This window comes from Bufo gargarizans, chromosome 3, assembly GCF_014858855.1.
Source record: "Bufo gargarizans isolate SCDJY-AF-19 chromosome 3, ASM1485885v1, whole genome shotgun sequence".
Lineage (NCBI taxonomy): Eukaryota > Metazoa > Chordata > Amphibia > Anura > Bufonidae > Bufo > Bufo gargarizans.
In genome coordinates this window covers 457,330,573-457,343,727 of record NC_058082.1, presented here as the reverse complement: position 1 = coordinate 457,343,727, position 13,155 = coordinate 457,330,573, and the positions used below count along the sequence as shown (strand labels likewise).

At 39.8% G+C, this 13,155-nt stretch overlaps 1 protein-coding gene across 1 annotated transcript in view; it reads left to right on the top strand.

Moving 5' to 3' along the window:
* LOC122932279 (amine oxidase [flavin-containing] B-like) overlaps positions 1-13,155 on the top strand; it is a 102,510-nt gene that overhangs the window by 39,977 nt on the left and 49,378 nt on the right. Inside the window, exons 7-10 of the mRNA XM_044286608.1 lie at positions 1,529-1,678; positions 2,510-2,669; positions 7,314-7,410; positions 11,915-11,968. Of these exons, the coding sequence (XP_044142543.1) occupies positions 1,529-1,678; positions 2,510-2,669; positions 7,314-7,410; positions 11,915-11,968 (461 nt within the window). The remainder of the gene's footprint in view (positions 1-1,528; positions 1,679-2,509; positions 2,670-7,313; positions 7,411-11,914; positions 11,969-13,155) is intronic.

Genomic DNA, 13,155 nt, shown 5'->3' with positions numbered 1-13,155 from the left:
ATGTCAACAAATGAATAGGTTCTCATCAAATCATGGCTTTGAAGATAATGTGCAATAGGGTTAGCATTGATTTTCTGTGGCCTTATAAAGAAATATTGTGAAAAGTTTCATGTGCAAATGTGGCTGTATCTTTAAGTTACATCAAAGAGTTGTTTCATTACTGATCTTTGTACTGAAATCAGTCATTTTATAATCTTTGTACTGAAGTCATTTTATAATCTCATAAAGGTTGATAATAACATTTCTCCTCTGACTTTACTTGTAAGGAGTTACTCTTCTCACAAAATTCTATGAGTATAAACTAGAAAAATATCACACTGTTACCTACTATATTACAGAGGTAATGTTCCCTCAAAGTAGTGCTTGTAGGGCAGAAGACAGTGCCTCATGGTCTGCTTCTGGGTAAGTTATATTTAGCTATAGGGACTCTGTGTGGATGTATACATTCTACGTGCAAACAGTATAAAGTAATAAAAAAAAACATTGTTGACTGACTGTAGGCTTTCTTTTTAAAACTGATGCTTCAGGAATTAGTTGCGCAAAAGTCTTAATAGCTTACAAAAACTTACAACAAAGTTCCTAGTCTTATTAAATATAGGTAGCGATGAGCGAATTTCTTCTGATTTTGTCTGAATTGGTGGGGTGATTCGATTTGGGTCTGAATAAATTCGATTTGAGTTGAAAGTGATTTAATAGAAGAGTTGTGGATGATATTCTAGGGTCTCCTAGTAGTGTATGCAAGCCAGCATTTGTAATGCCAAAGAGACAGTGATATGTATGGCTATGAGTAAACACAAAAATAAAAAAGTATGTTAAAATGTTCACTTTTTGGTACAAAATGCCTTCCAGCATGTATACACAGACAACTCCCAGGTTCATGTGATCCTCCTTCATCTTTCCTGTCTTCTAATCTGAAAAATTACCATTTCGAGAAATTTGGTCAAATTGAATCTCCCAAATTTCAGATTTCACAACATGAATTTTTGATAAATTTGGGTCAAGCTCAATTAGTTTAGAATGGATTTGCTCATTTCCATATATAGCCTGTATAAATTGGTAACTAATCTAGTGCATTTTTTATCTGTTCTGAAAAACACTATTTACTTGCATTTATTGTACTTTTGGTTAGATTTATGCACTTATTTACCCAATATAGTACCAAAGAGATCCATTTTTACCATATTATCTACTTGTCTAAAAAAAATTGTCAAAGGGTTTGTTCCATCTCCCCGATTCCACAGTGAGTTGGGACTAAGCTTCTGGAAACAGCCAAGTTGTTTCTGTAGCTCCAATTGTAGTGAGTGGGACCTACGCAAGTAGTGTAGAAGAGCAAGCTTTGGGAGTTATGGATGGAGCATAGCTTGTTCTGCTACACTGTGAGCTATAGAACAGCAGAACACCTACCTACTTGGGTGTTTCTGTAAGCCCGGCCTACTAGGGCCAGCACTTAGTCCCATCTCTCGTTTCCACAGCAAGATGGAACAACCTCTTTAAGATGTCTGGTTCAAATCTTTGTCTATTCTTTTAGGAGAGAAAGTTTGTAGGAGGATCTGGGCAGATAAGTGAAAAGATGATGGCACGTCTCCAGGATAGAGTGAAGTTAGAGAGACCAGTGGTCAGGCTTGATCAGACTGGTGAAGTTGTCATTGTGGAGACTTTAAATCATGAAGTGTACCAGGTAATGGAGTGAAATATGTTACAATATAGCTTCACTTTTGAAAATGATTTATGTATGTATCTACTAAAAAAAATTGATTAATACCCCAATACATGATTTAAACAATTTGAAATGTAGAAAAGTGTATATTTTCTACTATTATATATAAGAATTGTATATAAGAATTGAACTCTTAAATAAGCTATCTGTTTGTCATGAGAGCACCGGACCAAAAACATTTTGATTCCTTAAGAACGTGGCTGCTTTCTGACCTCAAAGAAATAATAATTTATTTTCATCGTCCATTATCAATGGTTAAAACAGCTGTTTTTACATTTTTTCATGTGTTTTTTTTATAGCATAGGTATTTGCAGATGTGGAAATACCAATTATGTGTTCTTTTTACATGCAACGGTCTGTCTGGCTGAATCCCGGCATATTTGCCGGGTAGCTGCAGGATCTCCGTCGGACCCCATTATAGTCAATGGGGCCATCAAGGATTCCAGTAACATACGCAATGTCGGACTTGCCTGAACAGCCCTGCCAGAGTTAATAATTCTGGTGTAAAACTAGCCTAATGGTTAATATTCTCAAAGTGAAAAGGTACGGCCCTTAAATGAACATGTTCTTAAAATTGTTTTCATGGTCATTAAAGAGTTCGTCCCTATAAATCCCATTATCATATACCCTATTAATGAATGCTGCGTTAAAAAGGGAGATCCTCATCTCTCTGCCAGAGAGAAGAATGGCTACATGGAGCAGTTCTCTGTGAAAAATTATTGCTACCTAGTAATAACCTAGAAAAGCCTAGAAAGACTTAGATTTTTTTTTAAAAAGTTTTTTTTTTCACAGAGCAAATTTGTTATCAGTGCCATACCACCAGTACTGACCACAAAGATTCACTTTAATCCAGAGCTACCCTCACTTAGAAACCAGCTAATACATCGTCTCCCAATGGGATCTGTGATCAAGTGCATGGTGTATTACAAGGAAGCCTTTTGGAGGAAAATGGGTAAACATATTTTTTTTACTCAACATTTACATCTATTTCCTGCTGCCTAATTAAATCTACCATATGCCTTGGCACTGTACACAGTTTGTGATCACTTTCATTAGTACTTGTCCCATAGGGGTTCACAATCTAATAGAGAAAATGTCCTAAAAACTTAATTAACCTGTCAGTAAAGTAACAACAACTCTATTAAACCGTGCATCATTATTGAACAACACCGTATTAGCATATGGGAGCAAAGGATGGACCTCATTACATATGGAACAAATTGCTTTTGATTTATTCTTCTAAAAGTAATGGGTCATTTAAATGCTGAACGTGTAGTTTGAGGGTTAGCAGGTGTTCTAGGACAGAGCCTAGGACGTGTAGCAGGGGTTCTAGGACAGAGCCTAGTGGGAACCCAACAGAGAGGGGATGAGACAAGGAAGTGGTGTGTAGATAATATTATGTTAAAAAAATAACATTATGTGAAATTATATAAAAATAGAGAAAAAAAACTATAATGAAAATTAGAGATGCGTAAACCTGTTGAGATTCAGTTCAGGTTCACCAAATGTTTAGAAAAATTTGGAGAGAGAGAGAATACCTGATTCTATCTGCTTTGCTCTGATAAATGGCTTTTGTCCTGAAAAACCTAGTTGAATATGGCTGGCTTAGCTATTTTCCTAGTTTTGCCACATAAGTGTTTCACAATGTGTTTACTGTGACACCGTGTTGCCATGTAGGCTGGCTGCCAACGTTATTGCGTACTGGCTGCGAAGTTGTGTGGATGTTTGTCTATTGCTGTATGTCGGTACGGTAGTGCACATTGTCTTTCCGTACATGCCGGATGCTGGTGTCGGGCTGCGGTCTCCTGTTGCTGTGTATAAACTGCCTCCTGTGACTGTGCTCTCTGTGTTTGTTCTCCATGTCCATTGTATGCCGTGTGGGCTAGTCATGAAAATGTGTATCTACATTTACCATTGCTACCATGTTGGCTGGTTTCCAGTCATGTTATGTGTGTTTAGGGCTGTGTGTTCATGCGTCAGCGCATACTCTCTGCGGTCCATACGTACTGGCAGCAGTGGCTTGTATTGTGACTAGTGTCTGCTTCTAGTTTGTTTGGTCCCTGTGGGGTTAAGTTTACCAGTCTGTATTCTAGTACTTGTCTGTGTCTGCCTGAGTATGCGGGGTGCCCTTAGGGTTTGGTCCAAAGTGACTTGGCATAGTGGCTCTGCAATGGGCGCCTCCTCCCAGGGCCCTCTATATCGCATCCCAGGTTTGGTAGGAATGCTGAGTGGTGTAGTGTGGCCTAAATGTCTCTTTATGTGTCACGGTGCTCCTACCTGGATACTGCTGGATCCCAGGCTTTGGCTTCGAAGCAATAAATAGGGAGAATATTTGAGGGATTTGAAATAATAACTTGAGTCCAGACCTTGAGATGAAGTTCAATGGCAGTGTTACTTGAATAAACGTTTCTTCAAACAGTTTTCAGGCTTTCCCTTGGTTCCAGCAGGCTTTAGCATTAAACTTACAGACAAAATCAACTCTGCTATATCTTTTTCTCACTCTGCTGCACTGACAGGCTGGCTGTATAATGCAGCTTCTTCTGTATGCTGCACTTCTTCTCTGTAGTCTGACTAGATTATGCCAGGGAACTTTTCTCCTGGCTCCTGAGGCTTCAAGCTTTGGCCTCCATGGTTAGCATAGCTTAAGGTGCTCTGGCTGGCATGGTCATGTCCAGCAGAGACGTTCCCCTGCACACCCTTCCCCTTGCAGGGGTAAACTAGACCTAGAACTGACTCTAACTGGTCCCCACCCTTCCTGCAGGAAGTATGTCTAGCCCACCTCTCTCTAGAGGGGGGTTAGAATGGAATGGCAAGTTCCATTCTCTCTAACTATATCTCTGCAGTGTTTACTGCCACCTGCTGGTAAACCAGGCACATTAGATGAACATAACAGTTGCATAAAGATATTAGTAATGCACATTGTGGAGGACCTGAACAAAATACATAAGATGATGTTGTGTTAGCCCATTAGAGATAGTAACAGGATGCAGGAGTGGTAACACCACTCTGGGGTGTTACAGTTCTACATCTGCCACTGATCTGCCTGCTCCATAACAATGACTGGAAGGATGTGCTTTAGTTGTGAAACTTAACTTTTATAATTCCCCCTTGGGGCGGGGGGTGGGGGTGGGGGGGGGGGAACGAATTACCAATTATCTGAAATGAATTGCAAAATATTTGGTTTTGTTAGAATTATGAATGAGCAAATCCATTTTGGCATTAAATTGAGATGAACCAGAGAGAGATCCTCCAAAGTATATTATTCAACTGAATGCAAGACAAAACAATTAAAATATCCCACCAAGGATTACATCGCTCACAATGAGACAGGCAATCTACCTCTCTTTCCAGAAGGAAAAGCCTTTAAAACAAAACCCATAAAACTCTGGCAGAATTGTGGTTTTCGTCCGATTCCACCACATTTCTAATGTTGCTATTAGAAAGTACAACTTATCCCACAAAAAACAAGCCCTCATATGGCTACGTGAATGGAAAAACAAAATAAGTTATATTTGTAGGAAGGCAGGGAGTAAAAAACTAAAACACTCTATTCTAGCAAATACACTGCCATCTTTAACCTTCCACAGCCTCTGTGGTGGCAGTCGTCAGGATCATTCGTTTTGAGACTTTAAAGCTGGCTTACTGCAGAATTCTCTGCTTCTCTTTCAGGTTGCATGTTGTAGCCTGTCACTGAGACAGAGCAAAGCATTCAGGGACCGGGACACACTGAACATCAGGGAGCTAGAGGTCAGGTGTGGTCAGGTCACAGATTGAGCATTCAGGGAGAGGAGTTACACTTTCTCAGATCATGATGCTTAGTAAAGTTTCTCTGCTGGACAATAGGCTAGACAGTTAACAGCAGGGTCAGCTAGTTCTGCTAATGCTAATTGTCCACTATCCATCAGATGGATAAAGTGAGTGTCAGGGCCACTGTCACTGGTGCACTGCATAAGGATTGGAGTCCAGCACAGTGATAGCAGGTAACAGAAAGACATCAAGTGTATTTAGTGGGCTAGACCATTCTTCCTTGACCATGCCCCCTTTCCCCACAGGTCCCATAGCTGCTGAGTGGTCTGTCTCCATTGGAGTTATGTCACTAGTTCATGCTCTACCTGCTGCTATATTAAGATGGGGGAATAGGAGCCCTGTTCTCTAGATTGGTGCGGGTACCAGTGGACAGTCCCCTACCGATCATTTAGTTTTCCCCTATCCCGTGGATAGGTGATAACTTTAAAACTTGGCGCAACCAATTTAACATTACATATTAGATATGAGTCCAAAAATTATGTAATAATAATTAAATATAAGGGCAGTCCTCAGGGCTGCATGTTGTTAATGTAAAAGCAGTTTAAAATTAATAAAAACTAAAAACAATTATCCTTATTCCAAAGCTTAGAAAACACATTTGAAGAGTACACCTCCATTATAATGACAACATGCAGTAAGAAGTCAACTACTATGAATATTTGGTAAAAGTTCTGGGATGATGTGGCAAAGAAATAAGAGACCAACAAATTGTATTTTATGACAAATATTATTTATATAATGAGAAAATCACTTGTTACAAAAGCTACCACCTTAATACACACAGAAATAAGCACACTACCACAATATAGTGAGGAGAAGACACTAATTCCCCCTAGTCAAAAGAGCCACACAGAACAACATAACCCAATTGTCTGCAGTCTTTGACCTTCAAGGAACAAAGATACATAGTACACCTCTCCTTCCTGGATCTGGTAGCGCTTTCCCCTTTCTGACTTGGTTGGAGCAGAGTGGTGTTGTATGAAAGGCGTTTTGATCCTGGAACTTCTAGGTGGTGGACCCCTTGGCGTCCTCTTGGTGGTTTCCCTCTAGTATCTTCAGTCTCTTCTTCCTCTTCTCTTCCTTGCTCCCCCCCTTGTCTCCCCCTCTGACTATTTATATCTTTAAGAGCTAGTTCCAGAACCTACTATGATATAACTTGGCAGGTTCTGATTGGTTGCTTGTGTTAGCTGTCTAGCACTTTCCAGGTAATTCCTCGCACGACTGATGGAAGAAACTGGAACTTGATGCTTCTAGCAGTTTCCACCATTCTCCTGAATGTTTTTCACTAAGATACAGTCGTTGTTGTTGCCTTTAATATGTTAATGGTGTTTGACCAGTTGGACCCTATCTTGATATCACTAACTAGCCCTAACTGGTTTGGAGAGGAATGAAGCTTTACAACTAGAGGTCAAAAGCGGAAAAACTACAATAGATATGAATATATACAAAGTAAAATAAAATGACACAAATACAAAAAATCTTACAGCAGGAGTATGATTCCTTAGTATACTGGCTTGAAAAAACGAATCATTGTCTATGGAAAAATAGACTGGGTGAGAATTCAGTTTTTGAATGCAACCAAAATAAATTTGCTTTTTCATAGTACTTTTTTGCTAAAATATGTTTTTGTTCACAGGTCATGTTGCTTTTGACCTTTAGCTTGGATATCTTTGCCAGAAGTTTATTCAAATTAGATGCATACTTTATATAAAATGGGATATAACAAGCAAAGAGCATGCACAGCATTGTAATAGTACAATAATCTTTATATTTTTCTACATCTATGAAGGATACTGTGGATGTTTTATAATTGAAGATGAAGATACTCCAATAGGATTCACTTTGGATGACACTAAACCTGATGGATCTGCACCTGCTATAATAGGGTATGGATTAAGGAGTAGTGGGAGTGATTTTGATATCTTATTGAAATGCGGATCTTATTGAAAAGTGGACTTTGATCCGAATTAAAAGGAAAATTCAATTTGCTGTGAAGCTCAATTTCCTCATGCTTCCTGGTAACTAATCAATTTTACCTGAAATTGTATTATAAAAAAACTAACTTCTTCCATTTGAGCGGGAAGAGGCCACCACAGTCATCTTGATTAAAGATCACGCTTGAAATCTCGTCTGCAGTAACATATGACATCACAACACCGGCCAGAGTGAAGACATCATCACTCACTGCGCAAGATTTCGCATGGGATCTTCAGTCAAGATGGCCGCGTCGGCCTCTTTGTGTTAAATGGATAAGGTATTATAATTTTTTTGTAGCTGATTATCCCCTGAAAACCCTCATTTTTAATCTCAGATACCACGATCAGCAATGAACACGGTATCTGAAGGGTTCAATGATGGGGGAGGGGGGGGGGGAACGGCACAATCGCTGTTCACTATCATGTCGCCCACTACTTACAAAGAAATGTGCTTTGTGACAAATGAATTTGTCACAAAGCAAATTTCTTTGTGAAATTTGGCAAAGCAGCCGAATCTAGTTTTTGTAAACTTCGCTCAACGCTAATTATTACATACTAGACATTAAGCCTGTTACAATAACGGGTGCTAGAACAGTAGTGCATAAACATTAGTAGGAACAGTCTATATTAAATGGCAAGGCAACTTGACCACCACACTGACTGGTGGCTAAGGCTGGTTGCTGAGACTGGCGGCTGTGGCTGAGGCTGCTGGCACTGACTGGTGGCTGTGACTGAGACTGCTGGCACTGACCGGTGGCTGTGACTGAGACTGCTGGCACTGACTGGGGGCTATGGCTGGTGGCCGAGACTGGTGGCTGTGGCTGAGACTGCTGGCTGTGGCTGGTGGCTGAGACTGGAGGTTGTGGATGAGACTGCTGGCACTGACTAGTGGCTATGACTGAGACTGCTGGCACTGACTGGTGGCTGTGGCTGGTGGCTGGGGCTGAGATTGCTGGCTGTGGCTTGTGGCTGAGACTGCTGGTACTGAATGCTGGCTGTGGCTGAGACTGCTGACTGCGGCTGGTGGCTGAGACTGCTGGTACTGACTGGTGGCTGAGACTGCTGGATGCGGCTGAGACTGCTGGCACTGAATGGTGGCTGTGGCGGAGACTGCTGGCTGCGGCTTGTGGCTGAGACTTCTGGCACTGAGTGCTGGCTGTGGCTGAGAATGCTGGCACTGACTGGTGGCTGAGACTGGCGGCTGTGGCTGAGACTGCTGGCTGAGACTGGTGGCTGTGTCTGATGGTCGAGACTGGTGGCTGCGGCTGAGATTGCTGGCTGTGGTTTGTGGATGAGACTGCTGGCACTGAGTGCTGGCTGTGGCTGAGATGGCTGGCTCTGACTGGTGGCTGAGACTGGTGGCACTGTGACTGGTGACTGTATGACTGGCACTGACTGCTGGTGCTGAGACTGCTGGTAGTGACAGGTAGGTCAGACTGCTGATATATGGCTCTCTATATGGCTGATAGTGCTATGACTGAAGGAACAGAAATGGTGGCTGGGACTGACGAACAAAAATGGCGGCTGGGATTGATGAACAGAAATGTTGGCGTTCCAACCTGCTTGCTGGCGCACAGTTGTCGGCAGTGCAGGCGGCATGTAGAGCGCCGTGTCCTCTTTTTTCAGCGCGCTGGTGTGAGCGGTGCGGGGGGCGTGTTATTATTAGGGTTATTCCTGCAGTATATAAATCTTTTGCTAGAGGTAGTTGTGCATTGTGTGTGTGTGTATGTATATATATATATATATATATATATATATATATATTACTCTATTTATGAGGCAAGGTAACAAAAATTTTTTGCTGGAAGAGATGATGGTTTGATTGGTACCATTTTGGGGCGCATATGAATTTTTGATCGCTTGCTATTACACTTTTTGTGATGTAAGGTGATTAAAAAATTGCTTTTTTGGCCCTTTTTTTTATTTTTTATTTTTTACGGCGTTCACCAGATGGGTTGGATCACATAGTATATTTATAGAACAGGTTATTATGGACACAGCGATGCCTAATATGTGCATTTTGCACAAAAAAGCATTTTTTTTTTTAAAAAAAGCATGTTTTGTGTTTCCATTTTCTGAAAGCCATTTTTTTTATTTTTTGGGTGAGTCTCATTTTTTGGCGGATGAGCTGATGGTTTGATTGGAACCATTATGGGGCACATATGACTTTTTGATTGCTTGGTATTACACTTTTTGTGATGTAAGGTGATTTTTATGCACATTTCTTTTTTTTTTTATGTTGTTCACCAGAAGGGTTGGATCACAAGCAATTTTTTATAAAGCAGGTCATTACAGACATGACGATACCTAATATGTGCATTTTTTAAATTTATTTTATTTTATTCACTTTTTATACCATTTTTTGGGAAGTGCGGTGGGCAAAATTGCAATTCCATCATAGTTTTTCTTTTTTTTTTATGGTGTTCACCATACAGTAAAAGTAATATGATCCTTTTATAGATCAGATCCTTATGGCAATACCAAACATGTTTAGTGTTTTTTATTTTTTACATTTTTAACCAATTATGTGTGGATATAAGAGGTTTTTTTTATTTATTTTTTTTTACATTTTTTTGTACCCAGACTCACTTGGTTCTTGAACATCCAGTGGGTCTGATGGGTTACAATACACTGCAATACACTATATAGTGTACTGCAGTGTGTTGAACTCACACTGTTAACCTGGTAACCATCCGGATGCTGCCACAGTGCAGTGGCCCGATGGGGGAAGGAGGGAGTTCCCTCCCTCAGTTTGCCCTTCAAGCATCGGGCCACTGCCACAGCAGAGCAGCAACCCGATGGAGGGCATACAGCGGTCCCTAAAGACCACGTCATGGAAGGGGTTAAACGGCCATTTCAAGCAGAGTGTTAGCTGTACATTACAGCTAACACTCTCGCCTGCTGCTGCTCTGCCATCCTGAAAGGAAGGGGGGGTGGGTAGATCCAGAAGATGCCATCTTGAAAGGGGGGGCAGGGTGTTGTATGTGTGTTGGGGGGGCATTAACCCTCCAAGCATCGGGACTCTGCCAGGGCAGAGCAGCGGCCCGATGGTTAGCCCCTTCCAGACAGCGGTCCCTAAGGACCGCGGCATGGAAGGAGTTAAACAGTTATAGAGTGTTGTGTGTGTGTTTGTGTGGAGCTCTGTGTCCTGATTGGACGCCCTGCCGCGCATGCCCAGTGCAAAACAGGTGACACACACACGGACACAGCACACTCACACAGGGCTTTTATTATGTAGGATAATGTATCTATAAGGACTAGAATAATTTTCTAAATACATTTTCTTATTTTGTACTGATCTTGAATTGCAGCACGTATTGAAGTCCAGATTTGCATTTAAAGTTAAATGTCTACATACAGCATAGGCTAGGTCCACATCACAATTCGTTTTCTGATCCATCAGGAGAACATTAAAAAAAGAGTCTTTTATTTTGAGCATTTGTTGTGCTTATTTTGCATCCGTTTGCAACTTTTTCCATCTGAGATCCAGACTGAAATGGCAAAAAAGGGGAGGAAAATAAGCACAATAAATGCTGTTTTTAATTTTTTTTTTAATTTTGTGCTCTTCTGACTGATTAGAAGAATGGAAAACTAAATAGTGCTGTGAACTTAGCCTTAGGCCCCTTTGAGATGATCGAGTTCCACGCATCCAACTCGCAGTGTGAGTATGTGGCAGATCCCGTCCTGACCTCCAAGCAATGAAGGGGTCGCATAGCATTATATTGATTTATGATGCTATGTAACCCTTACAGTTCTGTAATGTATTGTATAACACTGACCTAATGCTGTCAGTGTTATCAAATACATTCCAAAACTGTAAGGCCCCTTGCAGACAAGCATTCCTCCCGCAGCGAGTCCGCATGGCAGCACTCGGCCTGACCTCCCAGCGCTAACGGGATTCACATAGCATTATATTGATTTATGATGCTATGTAACCCTTACAGTTCTGGAATGTATTGGATAACACTGGCATAATGCTGCCAGTGTTATTCAATACATTCCATAACTGTAAGGGTTACATAGCATCATAAATCAATATAATGCTATGTGACCCCCGGCAGCACTGGGAGGTCAGGCCGGGAGCTGCATTGCGGATTCGCTACGGGAGGAACGCTCGTCTTCAAGGGGCCTAAGGGTTATATAGCATCTTAACCCTCTCCCTAACACACTGCGAGTCCGATGAGCGGGATACGCTTGTGTGAACGGGACCCAGTCTAGTGATATGCATTCTGGGAGGTGTCATCTTTACACACTGAATACAAATTTGGTGTAAGAAAAGCAAACTGATCCACTGTATTAGGATGCAGCTAATGACATAGTTGTTTAATATTTCTAATTTGGAAAAAAATTAAAAGAAATTTGCTTAGAAAATTTGATTAGATTTTTTTAATTGAATTTACATTTTTGCTTATAGATTTATTTTATCAAGAAAAGCATCCTTATTGGCAAATCTGAGCAAAGAAGAAAGGTATTTTGATTTACGTATATTATAATGTATATAGTTAGTAGTTTATGTAATGTAGTTTATATTAATAGTATATTTTTTACTTTAATAGTTTAATTGTTTTCCTGCTATATTGATATTATTTTCTTTTAAAATAGTACTAAAAGCCTATGAGATAGTATATTTTATTACATTTTAATCCTTTTTTTATAGCACTATTTTTGAATACCATTTAATTTTTGATCATAAATGTAAAAATTTATGAAAATGAAGAGACAAAGTTATTAGGGGTTTAATATAATTTATGTGACCAGTTTTATTTACATATTACTTTAAATACTCTTAGGTAACTTCATACAAAAAAAATTATGAACAAATCCATTAGATACAAATCGGATTCAACCCAAATTTTGTAACAATTTGAGTTGCATTCAAATCAAAATTATTGTTGATTTGATTCAGGCAAATTTTGAAGAGAAAGAGACAGAGAGATAAAAGTATAAAAAAAAACTGGGAGAAAAAAATGTCCTAAAAGACACAAAAGCACAAATCTGAAGCACTTTCGATTTGGGTAGAAGCGATTCAGGTCTGAATGAAATTGATTGACTGATTTGGCTTAATAGAACCCAAACTGAATTTTGAGTGATTCGCTCATTTCTATATATATTACAGAAACCCCAATTATTATGACCATAAGGAGAACATCATTTTTTTTATTTTTTTTGTCACATTAAACTAGTTTAACAATACCATACTAAAACTGGAGAACCCTTGTGACATAATGGCACTGCGGTTGGATATAGGGAGCAGCGACATAAGGGTAAATGTTAAGGTTCCCCCTCTACACCTCAGAATGCTCCTTCAAGCAATATAGAAACACATCTTAGCAAATTTGCATAAATCTTGCCCCTATGAGGTCCAGTATGTGGAGTAGTGCCACAAAATATGGTTTTCTGGTATTTTTATTGACACTTATGTTTGTCTTTAGTGGCGGTAGAATTTGAACATTTTATGTGTAAATTTTTTATTTTTAAGGTTATTTCAAGGATATATACTGTGGAGTTACATCACTCTAAATGAATAAATGTAAAGATTTCGCTACATATCTGAAAAATAATATACATATATATCCATATAAAAAAATATATATATATTAAATAGTAACATCGTTGATACATGAACAAATAAAACAGGACAAACATGGAAAGAGT